The following is a 21,308-nucleotide window of genomic DNA, read 5'->3' on the forward strand; positions in this document are numbered from 1 at the left end:
ATTTGGTGCTACCCCAACTACAAATTCACCTACCACAGGTGTCTATAGCTGCTACCAGCCTCAACAGAGACGCCGTTCATCCACTGGAGTACAAGTAAAGCATGTAGATGATGTTTCAGAAGAAGAGTGGAGAAAGAGAGTACAGCCTGGAAAGGAGCAGCCAGATCGATCCATTAAGAAAATATCGTCATTTCTATCCTCAATTGTTGGCAAAAGCTCAGATTCAGAATCAACCAAAAACACAACTGCCTCAAGATCGCTTCCTGCCAAAGATGCTCCATACCCAGGACAAATTCAAAGCGAATTTATTAAAGCCCCTGAAACTCGACTTATTGATCAGCAAGCCAAAAACATTATCTCAACAGGTTTTCAGAGTCTTAAATCAAAGATCATAAAGGATGACTCCTCTTGTGGAACAACTCAGTTGGCATCCAAACCAATTTCAACAACATCTGGATTTTCACTAACATCTCCAACACAGTCACCAGCTTCCACAACTCCTCAAGGTGCATCCACTTTAAGCTCATCTCAGAAACCCAAACTGGCTAGACAAGCGACAATGTCACAACAGTCCTCTGTTCCTTTAACATCCATTGGTTCTGCTACTACAACTTCAAGAGACTGCTCAAGTGTAACCTGCAAATCTGCCTCTCCAGATGTTTCTCAGCCAGGAGATACACATGGTGGGAAGCCATCTGAGCAGTTGGGTGGGTTTTTAAACTTTTTCAAGACAACAGTGGGAATGGAGGAAGTAAAGTCAGAGCCCTCTAAATCTACTCAGCCAGTATCTAGACAACCAGAGAAAGATGGATCTGTTTCTGCTGGCATAAAAAATTCAACCGCAAACCAAGACAAAACTGGAATGTCTAGCCTGTTTGGGTCAATAGGTGATTTTTTCAACATAGAAAGTCCCGCTCCCACACCATCAAAGACAAATCTGCAACATTCTCCCTCACAACTGCAACCAACTTCTATGATAAACGATGTAAACAAAGACTTCTGCCAAACAACAACAACAACGCCTAAAGGAATTCAGAAACAACAAACAGTAAGTACCTGTGGACAAGATCGTCAGTCAGAATTGCCTAGTGTATCACAGTCATTTCAAAAAAGGAGTGTCTCCGGATCTCAGATATTTTCTGCTGATGCTAACAAGGTACCAACACCAGGGAGATCTCAAACTATGCCACCAACTGGGGAGACAAAACCAGATGTCCCCTCCAAGCAGTCTGGTGGGTTATTTGGTTTCTCTGTTGGGGATATGTTCTCGGGGGCCACAGCCTCTAAAGAGGAAGGCAAAGGGCTGCTGTCCATATTTGGTGGTTCCAGTCAGCAACAAACTCCATTTCAAACTGGATCTGCCTCTTCTCAAGAATCAATGGATGGTGCATCTGCAAAAGAGCCACCAGGCAAAAACATCCTGACTTTATTTGGAGGTTCCAGCATTCAACAGACTTCACCACAATCTGGATCCACGAGTCAAACTCACACACCAGGATCTGCTCCTCCGAAAGAGACTCAGGGTCTGAATTTATTTTCTGTGTTCAGTGGCACTAGTACACAACAGTCTTCAACACAACTGGGTTCTTCTAATCAAAAACAAACACCAGGAACTGTCCCTCCAAAGGAAACATCAGCCATGGGATTACTCTCTATGATTAGTCCTTCTAGCACTCAGCAGACTTCACCTGTATCTGGAGCTGACCCACCAAAAGATACACCAGTAACAGGACTGCTATCTATGTTCAGTGGCCCTAATCTCCACTCTACCACTCAGCCTGCACCCCAAGGGAATGGACAATCAAAAGAGCCCCTTGGTAAAAGTATATTTTCTATGTTTGGTGGTTCAGGGCAACAACCTTCACAGCAGTCAGGATCAATTTTGGGTGGTATATTAGGTGGATCATCAAGCTCTAATGAGAGTCCAGCAAAAGGCCTATTCTCTATGTTTGGAGCACAACCACCACCCACCAGAGTTCCAGTCCCTACTAATGAGCAGAAAGTTAAACATACTACTTTGTTGGATGGGTCTAACTCTCAAAAAACTCCACCACAATCTGTCTCTTCTCCTGCAACAGGAGCATCTCTTACGAAGGAACCACCTAATGACAGTCCAGCAAAGGGTTTACTTGCAAGTTCTGGAACAATCAGCCAACCAACAGCTGTACAGGGAGGCTTGACTCCTGAGTCTGTTGTCCCACCTAATAGGCCATGTAAAGAGCAATCAGTAAATGAAATACCCTCCTTGTCTAGTGGACCTAGCCCTCAGGAACCAAATTCCGTGTCAAGTTCAATTTCTCTTGATAGTAAAGAGTCAAAGGAACCACAAGGTAAAGACTTCCCTACTATTATCACTGGACAAAATACATTGCCAGGCTCTTCTCATCCTTCCTCGCTTCTAAGTGGGCTACTCTCAAATGAATCCCCTGGTAAAGGTCTTTTGTCAAAGTTCAGTGGGGCTACACTTCAGCCAAGTGAGACACTAAGCTGTGACCCAACTGTATCAGCACCAAAAGCCCCACAAGAGGTTTTGCCAGCTATTGATGGTAGTTTGGCATCTTCTGAATCAAACAAGTCACCAGCACACCAGGAGGATTCTTCTGCTCAGGGTGCAGTACCACCAAAAGATGGAGCAACCTCAGGCTTGTTGTCAATGTTTTCTGGGTCAGGTTCTCAAAATGCTCCTTCTCAGACCGGATCTATACTTGGTGGGATTTTCCCTGGTGCCTCAGGATCAATGGAAATTCCTGGCAAGAATATATTTTCTATGTTTTCTGGACCAATTTCACAGCCCAGTACAGTCAATGCAGGGCATAAAGTTGAGAGTAATAGTCCAGGTGCTTCTGCCTTTAATGAGTTGCCAGGAAAAGGTTTATTTTCTGTGTTTGGTGGATCAAGTCCACAACAGGCCACTCCTCAGTCTTCTTCACTATTTGGAGGTATTCTATCTGGAGTTGCTTCTAAGGATGCTCCTGGAAAAGGTCTTCTTTCTATGTTCAGTGGTCCTAGTTCAACACCTTCACCTAGTCAAACTGGACCAACATCAAAACCATCTGAGACTGAGGGGCTGTTGAAAGCTGCATCATTATTCTCTCATGGGGGTGCCACTGAGGATAATAAATCAAAGACTGTGGGCTTTGGCCTGTCAAATTTGAGCTCCATGGAGGAAAAGAAATCAGGACCCCAGGATGACGATTCCAAGCACTCTATACCCTTGGCCGGTGAAGAAAAAGCAACCTCAATGGCTTCAGTCTCTGCTGATGTCACTGAAAAAAGCTCAGATCCCATTGTTGAGACAATAGTTGTTGAAGGGAGTAATCTAGATGTTACCCTAAAAAAGTCTAGTGTGCCTGGAGATGCTTTATCAAAGGATATTGATTCAAACTCAGAGCAGAGTACAAAAACAGAAATTCAGACTACAGATGGTCAAACTCAGCATATAAAACAGGGTCATTCAGCCGAGCCCAGTGGCTCTGAGGGACTTCCTAAACATCCTGAGCCGCAGAAATCTGTCATAGACTCATCAGCTGAAGCTGTTAGTGGTTTTATGTCTAAACTGTTCACTGGTGCCAGTTCAGCAACAAATTCATCAGGTGGTCTCTTCTCACAACCACACCCAAACACTACCACACAAAGAACCTCATTCTTTGGCCTTCCAAGTAGCTTACCCACTGAGTCCATAAAAACTGACCTTTTCAGTATGTTTAAATCACCAGAAGCACCCAAAGCAGCTGACACAACACAATCTGTTACCTCTACTCAGTCGCTTCAGTCAGTCCAAGATCAGAGTGCACATAATGATTCACCATCATGTCCTGGGGATGTTACATTGTCTGGAGACAAAGATAAAGTAGAGATCCTTTTACCTGTGAAAGAAATGCCTGCTGATGATACTTTCAGTAATTTAACAGTTGCAACTGTAGATCCCACATCAGCTTCCAGCTGTCATCCAGCTGAAACAGTTGTTAAGGAGCCTACTGAAGGTGAAGTAATACATGAGAAAAACATTGTCATTGTTTCTGAACCTGAAGCAAAGATTACAGATAAATCAGTACCTGCAGTAGACGGTAGCTCAAAAATAGCTCAACACCCTCCATCATCAGAACCTTCTCAGTCCATATTTGGCATGCCAGATTTAACACCACCTAAGTTTGGTTTCATGGCTGGAGCTGCAGATGCTGGAAAGTCTTTTGGATCTTTCTTTTCTTCACCACCCTCAATATCAAACACAGAAGGTGGCAAGTTTCTTTCTGGATTTAAGTCAATTTCAGCAGGGCTGTTTCAAGAGGAGAAGACCGTGATATCAAAAGAAGAAACGTCAACATCTTTATTTGGAACAAAATTTGGTTTTCCATGGCAGAAAGAAACTCCAGAACCTCCTAAGCAACAAACACCTCCAATTGTTACAACCCAGCCTAAAGCTCAGGAGAATAAACTACATACTGAAGATAGTACAACTGCTAAAATAGGGCAGAACAATTTTATCTCAAAGGAAGAAAATGGTGAAATCAAACACCCTGTTGACATTAAACAAGAAATTGTTGCAAATTCTGAAGTCCAAAAGACAGAATTTGTTGTCCCAGAAAATGACACAGATAAACCCCAACTCAGTGCTTCCACACCCGATCCACCTCCACAAAAAGAATTAGAAATCCATATCCAGACCCAACCTTCTACAGATGTCTCTTCAGGATTACAGCAGGAAAAGAAGGACCTTTTGATTCCTAAAAGGCTAGTAGCAGCATACTAAATGGTTTCATAAACCATTTATGTTGCAATAAGTTTACATGCACAGTCATAATTCTTACAAGGCTAACATATATAAATATATAAATGTTTATTTCTTATGTAGTTTAGTGTTTTACTTTTACAATTTGAAATGCATTACACACACACAAAAAAATGCTTTCTGAAATATAAATATATATATATATATATATATATATATATATATATATATATATATATATATATATATATATATATATATATTTTGGTTATTCTAAACAATAAAATATTCTAAGGGCTCATCATTATCAGAAAATGCAGACTAAGAATATTAATGTGCATGTAAACACCCACTGACGTTAGTTTTAGCTTTAGTTTATGAAGATGGTGTCTTTCCCTACATGTGATTGTTTCTTCTCAGTGCAATGTGACTTTTATAACTGTGCTTTGGTTCTTTGTAAATGTGTTTTTCCATTAGCTGTGTGTTGCTTTTATTGTGTTTCTTAATTGGAATTTTAGACCTACTTATGCAGTGAATGTAGTTCACAATCTCAGTGACTGTAACTCGCTTGTTACTAATCTTTCTTTCTTTCTTTCTTTACAACTCTAGCCCTGTGGACTCTAGTCGTTTTGGATCTTCAGGAAATCTCAGTCAAGCTAGTTCTCAGCTTAGTGAGACTGGTCAGGAGAGTGCTGCCTGTTCAGAGTTAGAGGAGTCCTACCATTCCTACCACAGCACCGGCTATCGGCCATCCAAAAATGGGCATCACCCTATCAATGCACATACTTCCTGGGGGGAAGATGAGGGATTGAAATCCTCCCAAGAAAATGGAAAGGGTATAAGCAGCACCATTAAAAATGAAGGGATTTCTCAAGTGGACAAAATGCCTGAAAAAACTCTCAAAAGGTACAGATATTGTACTGGCTTACAGTGAGTTTACAGTACACATTTGTTATAATAAATGTTTTCAATAGCATTAATTCAATTTCATAAGTTGTTTTATTTGTCTATCTTCAGGGATGATGGATCACCTTTGCCGTTCTCTCAATCCAGAGTACGCTGGCTTAAGGCAATCAACAAAGTGAGAGTTCAGCTTAAGGAGGTATAGTAGGGAGCTCATACCCTCCATCTCCTTTGTCATTCCTCCTTCAGTTGATCCAGTTTCACACTTTAGATCAAACACTACCACATATCTTTTTTTCCTATAAACCTGCACAAGTTACCTGCATCTTATCAATCTGTTATGAAATTATCTCTTGATTTGAATCTACTTACCTTTATTCTTTTCTAGTAGGTAAGTAAGAATTGCACAGCCCCTATCAGCTCATTCATGAACATCTGTTTTGGATTGGTTGAGTTTTACCATACAAGATTTAAACTTGAAAAAATTACATTTTTGAGACTTTTTAGAAATATTTATTTGCATTTCGTTGTTTGGTTGGTTGAAACTTGGGGCATAGTAAATTCATCATTGCAAAAGTGGAAGGCCACTATGGTACTCTATCAGCTAGGAAAGGCATGCTGGGTTCCTACTAGCCTAGACCTCACAGCATTAATCTGCAAAGGCCAAGGTCAGGCTCTGAAGAGTTGCTGTCTGATGCCTCTGATAAAGTCTCAGAGTAATTAAGCAGAGAGAAGCAGGGAGTTAGAGATAGAGTGTGTGTGTGTGTGTGTGTGTGTGTGTGTGTCTTGAAGGGTATTTAATGACTAGTTAAAATAAATTGGGGAATTGACTCTGGGAAGTCCACAAAGTGAAGTACAGGGCTATTGGTCATGTCTAATTATCAAAAGTGGTGGAATATAGTATGTTAAAGATGGAGTAAATGTATATGCAGTGGAGTATAGTGGGTGTGTATAAAAATAATAATTTAATAGCACATGCTTAAATGATCTTTGCTGTATTTAAAATAATGTAAATGTTCTATAATTTATTTTGAATAATTAATAATTTTATAATTATTTATATGAATTATGTCCTTTTATTGTTATATTTCCTTTACATTAAAATAATTATTGGCTTTTTATTGGCAATTATATACTATATATTTTACAATCTATGTAACTATGTAGTGTATTTAAGATTACTTACATTTTAAAGCATTGTATTCCATCATTATATTTAGTTTTTTCCCCTTGTTCTGTTGTTTGTTCTATAAAGATTTATAGCTAGATAGCCCTGTTTGCCCCATTTCTTTCTCTCTCTGTCTCTCCCTTTCTTTTTCTTTCTCTTTCTCTCTCATCTTGACAGTCAGTAATTAGCTATGCTGTTGTCCCCCTTGATTTCTTTCATTTGACCGCACACAAAATTGAGTGTGTGAGCCACTAGAAATAAATTTAATAAAAAAAAAATTAACATCGCAAGGCGCTTTTGTGGCTTGATCACCTCAAGTCAGAATTAATAGTGTCACATCAGATTAATTCTTAATACTTTGGATGAAAAGTGCCTGCTTTTGATTTTATGTGACAGAATATGCCTACTTTTATGTATAATGTCTATAGGACTATGAATTTGTAAAGGTGTAGTAATTTATTCCGATAACGCGCCGCTCATGCTAATTAAGTGGTTTCACATACGGCACTCTTGATTGAGGCTCCATTATAGTGATTGCTGCTTGCGACTTATTGTGAATGCTTGAATGTAAAAGCTGCTAATTTAATACAGTGGAGACAATGGGTGTGGTTTAGCACGTAGTCACTTATTTTTGCTGTGAAGGACATAGGGAATTATTCGAGATAAGCTTATTCTTAAAAAACATCTGCATTAAAGGAGATTTAGCTGTAAAACAGCCTCTTATATGCCTCCTTACAGCCATAAATCACACACCGATAAGACTGTTAAGACTAGATTTACACACCTCTCTGCTTTAACAGTGTAATACGATTTAGCTAATCCCCTGATTGGTCTTTAGCGTTTTACCGAATTGTTGTTTATTGTCATTGGTTTTATTTTTTAATTAACATTATGTTGTACCACATCATGCCATATTTATGGAGGATTTTTGAGCAGTAATATAACATTTCTGTTATTTGATTAATTGTCTGTACAAAAATTCCTAAAAAACCAAAGTGCACTGTAACGTTCAAATGTTTAATAGGAGGCAATAGCGACAAAAGAGGAGAGATGGAATGCTGGCATTTTGACAATTCCAGATTAGCTTTGTGTTGGAATACATCGCCAGAGGACACCGAGAAAGAGAGCGAGTGAGGGAGAGCGAGTGAGGAGGTTGTTTGAGGGAGAGATGCTCCACTGTGACTATCACACTAGCCTAGACTGGAATCCGCTCAACTGTGCAGATGTCAGTTTGTGGAGAGGGTTGTGTCTGCTTTTTTGTTCGAGATGTGTTGGATTGCCAGAGCAGCCGAATGGATAAATCCTTGAAGTGCAGGAGTGTTGATTAGGTCAACAATTTGAAATCCGGAGGCATTTTTATTTGCAGGTGGTTTGGGTGTTCTGGAATACTCAAAGTGAAACTTGATTTTTGTCTTTTTTCTCCTGTGAGGTAAGTTTTGTACTTTTTTCAGTGTAGTTTTTTAGGTCTTGTGCTGATGAAGATTAGTAAGGGTGAATTTTATGAAAATTGTCAAGAAGTGTTGAGGTTATATTTTACCCGAAATACTATTTTTAGAACCTTTTTTTCTTGGGGTGAAATAAGTCCTGATCACTTGTTCATGAGGTTCACCTGAATATGTTGAATTTATTAAGGTTGAATGTTTATTGTAATAGTAAGTGAATGCTTTATTGTTAACTCTGTAGTTTGGTCTGATAAGTTCTCAGCTTGTTTATGCCTTTAAAAAAAGTGATCGCAGACACCAAACACCAGGAGTAATAGAAAGTATTAGAAGTACTATTACTTATAACACCTAATTAAAAATATATAAAAAATGTATGTACTATAAAAAATTAAAGCACTTAAAGTCAATCTGAAAAGCGCTCAACAACCCATGTTACTTGGAAAATAAGTCAGATTACAGAAGTGTAAGGCAGTGATTTATTCATGTATATATTGGTAATTTATTGTATTGTGGATGACATTACACAATTTTAAAATAACTGTTTTGTAATTTTAATATATGCTAAAATGGAATTTATTCCTGTGATGCAAAGCTGAATTTCATCAGCCAATAAATCTACTCCAGTAGAATCCACACGATTCTTCAAAAATCATTCTAATATGCTGGTTTTATTATCAAATATTATCAGTTATGATGAATTATCATTGGTGCTCAATTATTGATAATGTTTCTTATCAATGGTGAAAATATTTGCTGCTTAATATTTTGGTGGCCATTTTCAGGATTCTTTGATAAATAGAAAGTTCAAAACAGCATTTATTTGAAATATATATTTTTTGTAACGTAAAGACATAATACATCATAATACATTTAACCAAATAAATACTTCTTTGCTGAATAAAAGTATGAATTTCACATTTTTACTTGTCCTACCAAAATTATATATATATATATATATATATATATATATATATATATATATATATATATATATATATATATATATATATATATATATATATATATATACTGCTTATATATATATAAAATATCCCTATTTACTGTATTGTTTCTGGCCCATGTAGGTAACTCCCAAGGTTATGACACCAAAAACTACTAGCCAACTCATATAAATTTCAAATATTGTTAAAGACAAGTAAATCGTCAGTAATAAACTGAGAACAAATAATCAAATTATGTCCACTTTTGAATAAGAAACCATATCAAGTCTAGAAAACTTGTCAAAACTCTGCGAAGCACAACATGCGTATCGGTGAGAACACTCGTTTAAACAGCAGACACACATCGGGACATTTGCCTGCATATCACATTTTTTACATTATTGATACTGCTTGCAATCATAATACAACGGACACAAATTCTTTCTACGCACTGCAACGGTCAAAATATGACGTAACACTGCGCGTAAATTTAAAACATATAAATAATACGTTTTTAATAGCCCACTTAAAGTGTTTATTACAAATAAATTACTAAATGCTAAAAATGGAAATGAACAAAAATTTGCATTGCATTTACAGTCCTGTGCAGCACCCCTACTTTCCACGCCCCTGAATAGAACAAATATACAGGTAAAAATAAAGTGTTTTTTAGGTTGCTCTAACAGTAGTTTTCAGATACAGAAAATAAATAATCACATGTGAAATAATACCATAGTCTTCACTGTATAAATGAAATGGAGATTAATCCATTACAAAAGTTATTCAGTCAATAAATTTGTTTGATTTTATAATTGCTTGATTTAAAATTGCTTGATTAACATTAAAAACATACAGCAGCAGGTATATTAGGCTGGTGTCAGTTTCAAGACCTAAAGCATGGATCCAATATACTGTTACATATGCATTTTATTCCTCAACTCTTAAGTTCACTTAAGACGTAACCGACTATGTTCACAAGGATATTCGCCAATATGGGCATTTTGACATAATGTTGTGTAAATTTGTCTGTTCAATGGCAAGATGATGTGAAAGAGAACACAATTCAGTATTTGCGCGCTGTCTTTCTGGGCTCGCGCTTTGGATATGTGCTCGCGCAAAACTTCTCAAACCCCGCGGGAGTAACGAATTGAGTTCTCTTTTGCATCTTTTTAAACCTTGAATTTTTTAATTGGCAAGGCTTAAAAAAGTGCAAATGATAAACTTTGTGACGATGCAGCACTGGCCTTATGACCAAACCTGTAAATAGTAGTGTAGCACGGTTTCCACAGAAATATTAAGCATTTTTTCAACATTGATGTTTCTTTTATATTTAAATGTTGTCATTAAATGCTGTTTCTTGAGCACCAAATCAGCATATTATAATGATTTCTGAATATTCTAAATTGTAATATTTCACAGTATTACAGTTTTACTGTATTTTTGATCAAATAAATGCAACCTTGGTGAGCAGAAGAGACTTGTTTAGTAAAAAACAAACAAACATAGTTTTTAATTATTCCAAACTTTTGACTGGTGTATATATATTCTTTCAGTTTTGACAAATTCTAATCTTTGGCAGTCAGCTAAATAATTTTAATTACCAGAAGTCAGCAGAATTTGCTCAATATTTCACTCTGGCCTGGTGCATGGAGTCATTCTTATTGTTGAGTCCTGAATTATTATATTGTCTTAACTTAGCCTATAGGTAAATCAGGGACAGCACTAGTAATGAGAGCTACTTACTCTACTGAAATTCTGCGGCATATACAATATCTTGTCTCTTGGTTGGAATAGCAAATTAGGCAGGAATATGAAATATTTTGATACCTGAGCTATCTGTGGAATGAATGTCACTAAATTAGTTCACATTAGTTGGGTGATATTGGGCAGAGGTTAAACTTATAATAGTAATATTTAAATGTAATTTATGAAATTCAGAGTATTCTTGTGGCATGAAAGTTAAAGGCAAAACTAGGGCACATAGATTGTGTAAAATTTTAACTTGAGCACTTAAAGTAATATTTTAATTAGTATAGTTAAATTAGTATAGTTAAAATGGCTTAATTCGAAAGTATGTCATTTCCTGTAACTGTATTCAATGTAAAGTTAAAAATCCATCATAAAACATACTGTCCCTGACATTAATTTTAGCCTATTGCAGACACATGGCAAGCAGCCAAAATGTGCCCTTGAAAGCTGCCAACCTAAACACTCATTGTTGGAGTCACAGTAAAGATCATGTTGGCCATTAAATGCTTTTGGAGAATAACACAGAGGACAGTCTCTGAATTTCAATGACTGCCTTGTATGATCCCCCCATTAAATATGGTAAAAGAGTGTGTCAAATAAATAAAAAAGCGAAAGCTGAATAGCCTAGTGTATACGAGACTAGCTAACATTTTGTCCTGACAGGCAGGAAATGGGATGAAGCTGCTATTAGACCCAGCAGGTTCTGCTTAACAATCATGATGCCCAGTGAATACAGCTGGGCTGTCACCCTCCCTGTGCTGTAACAGTTACTGTTAGAAGAGCTGACAGGCAAGAAGATAATATGTTGTGTTCTGTGTGGAATATGCCCCACAAGTTTGGCAATGTCTGGACTTCTACAACAGAATGCTTAAACAAAAAAATTAATTAGAATTTGCATACGATCACATTATCTGATTAAACACTTAAAACTTTGTACCTTCTATGGTTTATTGAGCTGTTTTCTGGAGACCAAGACCATTGCAGTGCTTTCTTTCAATTGAATACATTTTAATGATATTAAAGTCATACTGTAGTATGATATGACTGGGTTTATAAGCAAGCTAAGGCCAGTGTTACAGTATCAGCTGATGAGTTGCTATGTGCCATGTACATCCTGCGTAAACGGTGTAAAGGGATTTAGCTCCGTTGTAAAATCTGTTTTGCCCATTGTGGTGGTACTTTACTACATGGCAGAGATCCAGATATACTTACTCTTACCCTTCATCTGTAATGTGACTTTTTTTTTTGGGTGAGTGTGAGAGTTGGTGGATGTGGATGACCCTTGCCTGTAGCATTACTTTTGATCAAAGTCTCCATTAGTATAAATTATGAAACTACAGTCAGCACCTCACCTGTTTACTTACTGTACAGTACATAATGAAATATGGAGTCATAAGCTCTTTTCCAAGAGCAACCAACTGATTTGGAATGGCCTACATAGACAGCAGTTCAACTGTGCCACACAAATAACACTCCTAATGCCTTAGAATTTGACTAAAATAAACAATGTTCGAATGCTGCACAATTAAGATGCATACATTTTGGGAGTACAAAAGATGTACATTGGGAGTACATCTGTAGACAATTAGGTTTTAGAACAGAGCAATAGTGTCTTTGCAGAAGTGCAAAAGATTGAATGGCCATGAACAAAAGAGTAAATGTTGACTCTTTTACATGCATGCTAATATTTAACTGATGAATTTCATTAAACTCTCAATAACATTGCAAAATATGTCTGTTAAATTGTATTAATCTATTCATGTCATGTACTCAAATGTCAGGTGTGCCTGAAGCTCAGTTATGATCTTGACTGAAAAGCACATCCTCATGCACTGTTGGTGAAATGGTGTAATCACATGCACCAGAGTTTCAAGGTTCTGGTCCGCACCTGAGGTACAGTTGATTCTAAGGGATGTTATCACGGAGTCATTCCAATGAGCAAGATGAAACCAATGGGTCGCGTGAACTACAGCAAAGAATGTCTAAGAAAAGAGACCTTGGGAAGAAGCGGACCCAGAGTCCTAAGGTCAGTCGGAGCATACGCAAGAAGATTCAGAAATTCCTCCAGGGCTCAGGGGAAAACACTGCCTATGACTCCCAGCACTCTCCTGTAGAGATAGAGGATGACATGTTCATCTGTGGCATAAAGAGAGACCCCTGTACTCATGAGTGTATTCTCTCGACTCAGCGTAGTTTTGAAAGTCATACTAACACCTCCAAGAGTAAATTTATTGGGCAGGGGAGGCGTAATAGTGATGGCAATATTACAATCCCATGCATCATGGAAATGAATGTTCCTGCATTGGAGCCCACAGACCAAGCAGAAGACAGTGGCTGTGTAGATGGAAGAGGTGCCATGGATAATAAACCAAGCCGAATTAAGGACGGAGACAAGACAAGAGGAGGCGGCTCAAGCACCATAGTGGATCACATTTTGAAGGAACTGCAGGGGATAAATAAAATCCAAGAGGAAATATCAGATTTGAGACAATACCTGACATCTGTAAGTGGCTCCGTAGATGAGGTGTCCTGCTGTGTAGATGCTGTGCTGCTGGAAATTGAGGAGCTGTACTCCGTTGGTGCTGTAGGGCATCCATCACCTCGAAGAGTTGTGGCTCATCATAGGAGTCCAGATGGGCAGAATGCCACTGCAGTCCCACAAAGTAGAAATAATAGCCCAGTAGTAAAGCATAGAAAATTGGAGAAGAATGAAGTTAGATCACAAGCAGCCAGACCTAACATGTCAGGATGGGATATGGAAACTGATTATCGAGATATGCCTAGAAGAGCCAAGTTAAACAATCCTAAGATTTCTGACAACTTTAATGCCCCCTCTTCCAGATTTAAGAAGTCCAGCTATTGTCCAGTTTATGGGCAAGAGTTTACAAGCACTAGTTCCTTATCCTCAGGTCTCAGTTCTAACAGTCATGATCAAGATGGAAGCTATCATTCTAGGGAGGTTGACCAACATAACAGTGGTTGGAGACGTTCGGAAATGCAGTTGAGTGTGAGTGGAGAAGGATGGAGTGGAGACACTGGATGGAGTGAGGAGGATTATTGCTCCTGCCAGAACAGTGCAGATGAATTGGAAACTGTTGGACACCCAGATACATGGCACAGGTACAATGGTGGCGAGACCAGCAGCACACCGTGTCATTCATCACGAAGCAGCTCTGAACACCTATCCCTACTGTTTGGAAACCATAATGACTCTCCATCCAGTTCATCCAGTGTTGTAGATTGGAGGCATCCTAGGAATCAGACTGTCGGTGACATTAGTTGTGACTGCACATCAAATTGCCTGTACTCCCGAAGTTCTGGATACCACACCATGGATGCATATGCTGATGAATCATGTAGTGGGCCATCCCGAAGCCTTAGTTGTTCAACTGTTGGAATGACAGACTATGATGACGGTTGCCAAAATCTACACTCCTCTTGCGAGCATTGCCTCTGTGATATGGATTCGGAGAAAGAGTGGCCAGGCGCGGTTTGCCCAAGTGTGTCTGAGGATCAATATGACCCAGATTACTCTGAAAATACAGACACTGAAGAGTCACAGCCACCTACTCTAGGATATGATGTTGTAAAGATAAATAAAGCCATGATAACCTTCCACTCCACTCTAAAGGGAGCCTTGACAAAGCTTGACATGCATGAACCCCAGTGTCTAGATGAAGACACCAAGTCTGTAGTCTCAAGTCCCTGCAAATCCAATGACCTTGAGGAGGAGAGTGCTGGTGAGTCAAATGTAGACACTATTGTACACTCTGATGGTGCAACTTTAGATCTCAGTGCATCTCCTCATAAGAGCATCGAAGCCTCTTTCCATGGGAAGGACTTGCTGGAATTACTAAACCGACGGCGTAATTCTCAAGTCTATGATCCTCTAGTATCTACTCCTAGCACGATTTCCCCTTCACATACTCCAACTGAATACTATGCAGTAGACCACTCAGATACTGTAGAGGACATTTTAACAGATCAAAAACTTTCCAATCTGCAGTGTATTCCAGAGCTTAGCCCAAAACATGCGGGTCTGAGTTCAGGAACTGTTGAGTATTATGATCACCAAATTACATCTGGCACCGGTAATACTGAAATAAGTCCAGAGGGCACTAATTCAGGAACACTGGAGACAGATGTTAATGCAAAACAGGTGGAGCATAGTCTTGACAATGAACCTGCCCTTGAGGACCCTCACCACCAGAAGTGCCTTGCCAATATTGAACGTGTGCTCAAAGAGAAGAGACATCGGCATAAACTATCCAGGATTGCCAATGCCTCAAAGAACACTTTCTCTGAAGAGGAATTTAAACAAGGTACTTTTTTGTGGTTCACAACTCAAAAAGCTGTCTTTTATTTTTGGTTGGTTATAAATGTAATTAAGATCAATAAAATGTTCCTACTGTTTTTCTGTGAATCTTCCCTAATTTTAACACTGTTTATCAACTGTTCTTTTCTTTTTTCTTTATTATCCTGCTCTGTCTTACAGAGGGAAGCAGGGAAGATGATCAGGTCATAATTATGTTTTGGTCAATTCTTAGTCATTATTTCTTTTCTTTTTTCATTAACGCCGGTTTCCTTTGTTTTTCATCCAAAGTTTATTTGAATGCACATTCTTTATTGGAGTGTATGATAAATGTATGAGGCTTCCCTCTATTCGATTTTGCTGTATCTTCTGTCTGACTTTAACACTCAATGTTTTGTGTCTTTTAATGGTTACATGTGGTGTTTTGCTTCTGTTTTGTTTTGCTTACTTTAATGTGATTTGCCATCTTTTTAAATTATTGATAATTTGAAATGGTGGTCTTCGTCTTGTTGCATTGTTGCTTTTAAAAGCAGTTCCATACCACATGCCCTTGGGGGACTTCAGCTATCCAGCTGTACGTTTATTTATCTGAGGAAGAATGCTATTACAAAAGTGGTTCACCTCAGATGGAAACAGGGACAGTTTGCTAAATGTTTGTCTGGATTTCACTAGGGTGTTTGTCCATCCTATAATTATGTTCTGCTGGCAATACGAGAGTGTGTGTGCTTTAAAATTTGATTTAATTTTTTGCTTTTCATTCATCTTTTTCTCTGATCTCATGAGTTGCATGTCAATCATTTGGATCAGATTTTTAAGGATTTCCATCAATGGAACTTAAAGTCTTAAAGTCTTTTTTTCGTTGTCTTGTTTTGGTTTGCTTTCTCAGACCTTTTGGTTAAACTCAACCAATCCTGTGTCCTCTGCATTTATCTTAGGTTACGCTCAAGTTTTATTGTTTTTATTTTATCTTTGTTATTGACTGCCCCTGTACACATTGGTTATTCTAAACTGTATTTTTGATGCCATAGGGCAAAGAAAAGGGAGATACTTCCAGAAATGCTTGGGTTAAAGCTGGGTAAGTTTCTCTTTAGGTTTTATGGATACTATAACGTATTGTACTTGTTCAAATATTTGTTATGGAATTATTTATGAGTATATAGAATTATTTATAAGAAGTTAGTGGCATTTTATTAACATGTTCATTGTCTGTGTATTAATTATTAAGCGTGGAAAATACTCCTTCACAATGTGTTGATATCCACAGAAATGGGAGTGGAATATTTGGAATTGACAGTATGCCAGACCTGCGGAAGAAGAAAGCTATTCCTCTGGTTAGCGATGTGGTAAGCACTCTTTCCACCTTGCATTAAAATGAAGAAAAGTGTTTTACCTGTGTTTTTATAATTCTCAACATGGTGTTGTTCCCCAATAGAATCATCATCAATCCAAATCCAATTTTGCTAAAATATTACTTGATCAGTCTTATAATTGTAAGTAAATTGACAATATTAAGTCACCAAATAAAACAATCTAGACAAAGCCGACTACGAGAAATTTCCAGTTTCATAAGCAATAATTGACGACCATTATAACTTTTAAGTTCTGACTCAGAAAAATATAAAGTGAAGTAAAATCAACTCTCTGATCTTTCTCCTCCCCATGAAAACATACATTTAAACCTCTACAACTCTTTTGAATGCATTCACTCTGCATGGTCAGGCTATGGTAAGTTTTCAGAATAACCCATACAGTATGATTGAGCCTACTTTTTTGTGTATATCAAGATAATACTGCATCCACAGGATCAGTATTGCTCTAATAGTTTGCAAATACACAGCTAAAACATTTGACAGTGTAAAATCAATTTGATGAATAGTCAACTTTTTTCAGGGAGTTACAATGTAACTGTAATTGTTAAAACATGCAAAAACAAAATAATTTAAATGTCTGTCTTTTTAAATACTTACCTGGTAATATCACAATACATGTATTATTATATATAATATGATTATGATATTATAATAAAACATGTATTTAATGAATGTGTTTGCAAACCATTACAACCTTACTTGATATACTGTACAAGCAAGCAAAAAAAAAAAAAAACCTACTACTGGTTTACTTTTATTAGTTTACCTACTTTCCCTCCGACATGCATTGACATGTTTGGGCCATCACTTTCAAAGGGCTGTTTTATACCGGGTTGTTCTATTCCATTGTTCTATACCAAGGGTGTTTTACTGTAGATGCCTCTTCATACCCAGGCTTACTAGTGATGGTTTCTTCATTAACCCCTCATTCCTTTACTGCACAGACATTGGTTTCCCTTTTTATTTCTGGGACTCCCATAGTCTTCACCCTTAGTTTTGAAGTTCTGGGTTGTTGCTCTTAGGTTTAGATGCTATTTTTGACATCTAGATTCCACTTGGTTTCTGATATCTGTTTCACCTGGGGTGTTTTATGGGATTTTGTGTGGTTTTGCGTTGTTCTAATATTTATTCTTTGTATGACAGTCTCTGGTCCAGGCCAGGAAGGCTGGCATTGCATCTGCGATGGCTTCACGCTCCTCCATAAAAGATGAAGAACTGGTTAGTTTGTTTTGCTCTCTCTCACCATATTACGCACAGACATCTTATTAGTTTTCTAAATGCATTTTTATCTACTTTTATTTCCGAACTTCTACAGAAGAACCATGTGTATAAGAAAACGCTACAAGCTTTAATCTATCCCATATCCTGTACCACACCTCACAACTTTGAGGTGTGGACGGCCACTACGCCCACCTACTGTTACGAGTGTGAGGGGCTTCTTTGGGGCATCGCAAGGCAGGGTATGCGCTGCACTGAGTGTGGGGTCAAGTGTCATGAGAAGTGTCAGGAGCTACTGAACGCAGACTGCCTGCAGCGTAAGTATGAGCACTTGTACTATATCTGAAACAAAAGACCTGCTTTATAGCATCCTACCTTCATTTTCTGCCTGAGAATTTTACATTTGCAAGGTTTCGGACACAGCCTTGGTTTACTGGTGCTTTCACTGAAAGTCTCCTTTGAGCTTCTGTCGTACTCTATTAACATCTGCCCTGTTGAACTCATTTACCCAAATGGACTTCCTTCAGTGACATGTTGACAGATCCATTAGCCAAAATTAAGAAAATGATTTATAGGTGATTCTCACAGTAAAATAATCATCATCACACATATATTTTACAAGACAGGGTGTTTATTGGATTTATGAGCTTGTCATATTCTACTGTTGTTGTTTAGTGCGTATTAATACGAAAGACTTTTTGCAAATAGAACATGCAATAAAAAATGTTTTAAATGCTTTAATTATAGAATTCTATTATAAAATATGAAAACAATTCATTTATTTAATGAATTACAACCACAATATTTATTTTTTATTTATTATAATAATTTTAGAAATCACAATTATTGCAATTTTTTGAATTGCTTTATTAGATCTTAGCAACTCATTCTTCAGATCTGTGCAAATAAAACATGTTGTTAACCATAATTTCTTCTTTCAATCAGGCGCGGCTGAAAAGAGCTCCAAACATGGTGCAGAGGACCGCACTCAGAACATCATCATGGCCATGAAGGATCGCATGAAGATCCGTGAGAGGAACAAGCCTGAGATCTTTGAGGTCATCCGAGACGTGTTTGTGGTCAGCAAGGCCATCCACGCTCAGCAGATGAAGACCATCAAGCAGAGCGTCCTGGATGGAACCTCTAAGTGGTCAGCCAAGATCACCATCACAGGTTCAAACATCAATCATTAACATTGTCATTGTCACAATTTCTCATTCCCTTTTAGCTATTTAAAATTCAGCAATCTCAGTTCAGTTCTAAATGGTGCACAACACACATTCTCTACTATACCTCAATGACTTACCATCTTCTACTCTGTCTTGGTTATAGTTGTCTGTGCTCAAGGGCTGCAGGCTAAAGATAAGACCGGCTCCAGTGACCCCTATGTGACCGTCCAGGTGGGTAAAACCAAAAAGAGGACCAAGACGATCTACGGCAACCTCAATCCTGTCTGGGAGGAGAAGTTTCATTTGTAAGTATAATTCGACCAATCAGAGCCAACTCTTTGATAGAAGTGTCATTCTTTGTTTCTCGTGCCTCGGGCTCTCTAGAATGTGTGTCACCCAGTTTTCAGTCTCGTCTCTTTTCAGTAATGGAATAAACTTGTCTGAGTGAACAGGCTCTGGTTGAGCTACTGGTCTACTTTAAATATTATTCAGGCCAGTTGTACCGTTTTGAATACGACTTTTAATAAAAGATTCTTTTGATTATTGTTAGATAGAAAACCTTCCGCAAGTTCCGAGAAACACTGCAGCACTTTGTCCAGCCGAGCAACTACCTGACCGTCATTAATATTAGTTACAGCATAAATTAAACATGAATGAACATCAGGAGGTATGATAAAAGATACAGTACAACTTACTGAAATGTCACATCTAATCGCTCAGTGTTTCAAGAGTGGAAGGACAACAATTACATCGACTGGTAAACAAAATCACGTAACGCTACGTTTACATCAGAAAAGCCATTCAATGACCATAAACACAATATTTAGCTACTGTAGAAGAATTAACTATAGAGAGGAACATTTAGCTAAATATATGCATTATATTTAATGCTGTCAAATCGCATCTAACATAAATGTTTTCGGTTATATAATATATGTGTGTGTGTGTGTGTGTATATATATTATATTTATTATATTATATTAGAATAATAAAAAATATATTATTTGGTATATATTATGTGTATGCGTATGCATATATATACGTGTGTGTATATGTATGTGTATATATGCATGTATGTATACATGTATGTATGTGTGTACTGTATATATATGTACGTGTATATATGCATGTATGTATACATGCATGTATGTATGTATGTGTGTGTGTGTGTATATGTATGTATATGTATATATATATATATATATATATATATATATATATATATATATATATATATATATATATATATATATATATATATATATATATATATATATATATATATATATATATATATATATATATATTAAGGTGGCCCTTATTTTTCAAGTTTTGATTTATAATTGTCTGACCCCCTCAAGTTGTTCCAATACATGAAAAAATAATTCAGGCAAAATATGAGCTCATTTGAACAATATTTAGAGGTGGCTCGATGACGTTGAAATTTTGTATAATCAGTTATTATGCTCAATTTGTGATAATTACCACTTGCCTAATTTTATCTAAACTATTTAAATTACATACTTGCTTATTTAATGGCAATTCTGAATTTACACCCATTTTGCACAAAATATATTCTATGCATTTCTTGTAGAAGCATAAATTGTGTTAACGACGGGCTAAAGAAGCCACTTTCACAGAAATGCGTGGTGTTAAGAAACTCTGAACTATTGACTTTGAACTGTGCAAACTTAGTCCAGGCAAAGTAGCGTTTTACGACAGACTAACTGTAAAATAATTTTTTGCAGCTTAGATCATTTCTATGAGGTGTCCAGAACAACATACTAAGTCCTAAGAAATCCTAGTTGAGGATTTAGTGCCAATAAGGCCAGGCAACAATACACCCCAATGGGGCTATTTTTTCCTTTACTCCTATGAAAATGAAACTTTACACAATGAAAGTACCCACGAAAAATATTTTTCACGAAAAGTTTCTTTGAAAATTTATTTTAATATGCAAATGAGCTATACACTAATCGAATATGCCCAAAATACACCCAAATAGGCTTAATTTTTTCCTTTACTCCTACCACAATAAAACTTTACATGGTAAAAGTATACATGAAAAGTAACTTTTTTTTGTATTACAGGTTTCTTTTGAAATGAATTTGAATATGCACATGAGTGCCACACTTATTGAATATGTCCTAATTTGCATATAGGCAGAAACACCATTCATATGTATGACAAATACATCGACCCGATCTTCATCCAATCATCCTAATACCAATGGGTGATGGCAATGGTGCATTTAGACTGGCCTCTAACCTGAAAACTGCCTGGCTTGGTAGTACCTGCCAGGGGTAT

At 37.3% G+C, this 21,308-nt stretch overlaps 1 protein-coding gene across 2 annotated transcripts in view; it reads left to right on the top strand.

Annotated features, from left to right (window-relative positions):
• Positions 1-21,308, top strand: part of unc13bb (unc-13 homolog Bb (C. elegans)) — a 101,075-nt gene that overhangs the window by 47,350 nt on the left and 32,417 nt on the right. For both annotated transcript variants that reach the window (XM_084104137.1, XM_084104138.1), the window contains exons 9-16: positions 5,339-5,635; positions 5,747-5,831; positions 16,273-16,319; positions 16,509-16,587; positions 17,758-17,832; positions 17,930-18,149; positions 18,778-19,005; positions 19,165-19,306. In XM_084104137.1, the coding sequence (XP_083960263.1) occupies positions 5,339-5,635; positions 5,747-5,831; positions 16,273-16,319; positions 16,509-16,587; positions 17,758-17,832; positions 17,930-18,149; positions 18,778-19,005; positions 19,165-19,306 (1,173 nt within the window). The remainder of the gene's footprint in view (positions 1-5,338; positions 5,636-5,746; positions 5,832-16,272; positions 16,320-16,508; positions 16,588-17,757; positions 17,833-17,929; positions 18,150-18,777; positions 19,006-19,164; positions 19,307-21,308) is intronic.

This window comes from Abramis brama (genome assembly GCF_963993115.1).
Source record: "Abramis brama genome assembly, chromosome: 25".
Classification (NCBI taxonomy): Eukaryota; Metazoa; Chordata; class Actinopteri; order Cypriniformes; family Leuciscidae; genus Abramis; species Abramis brama.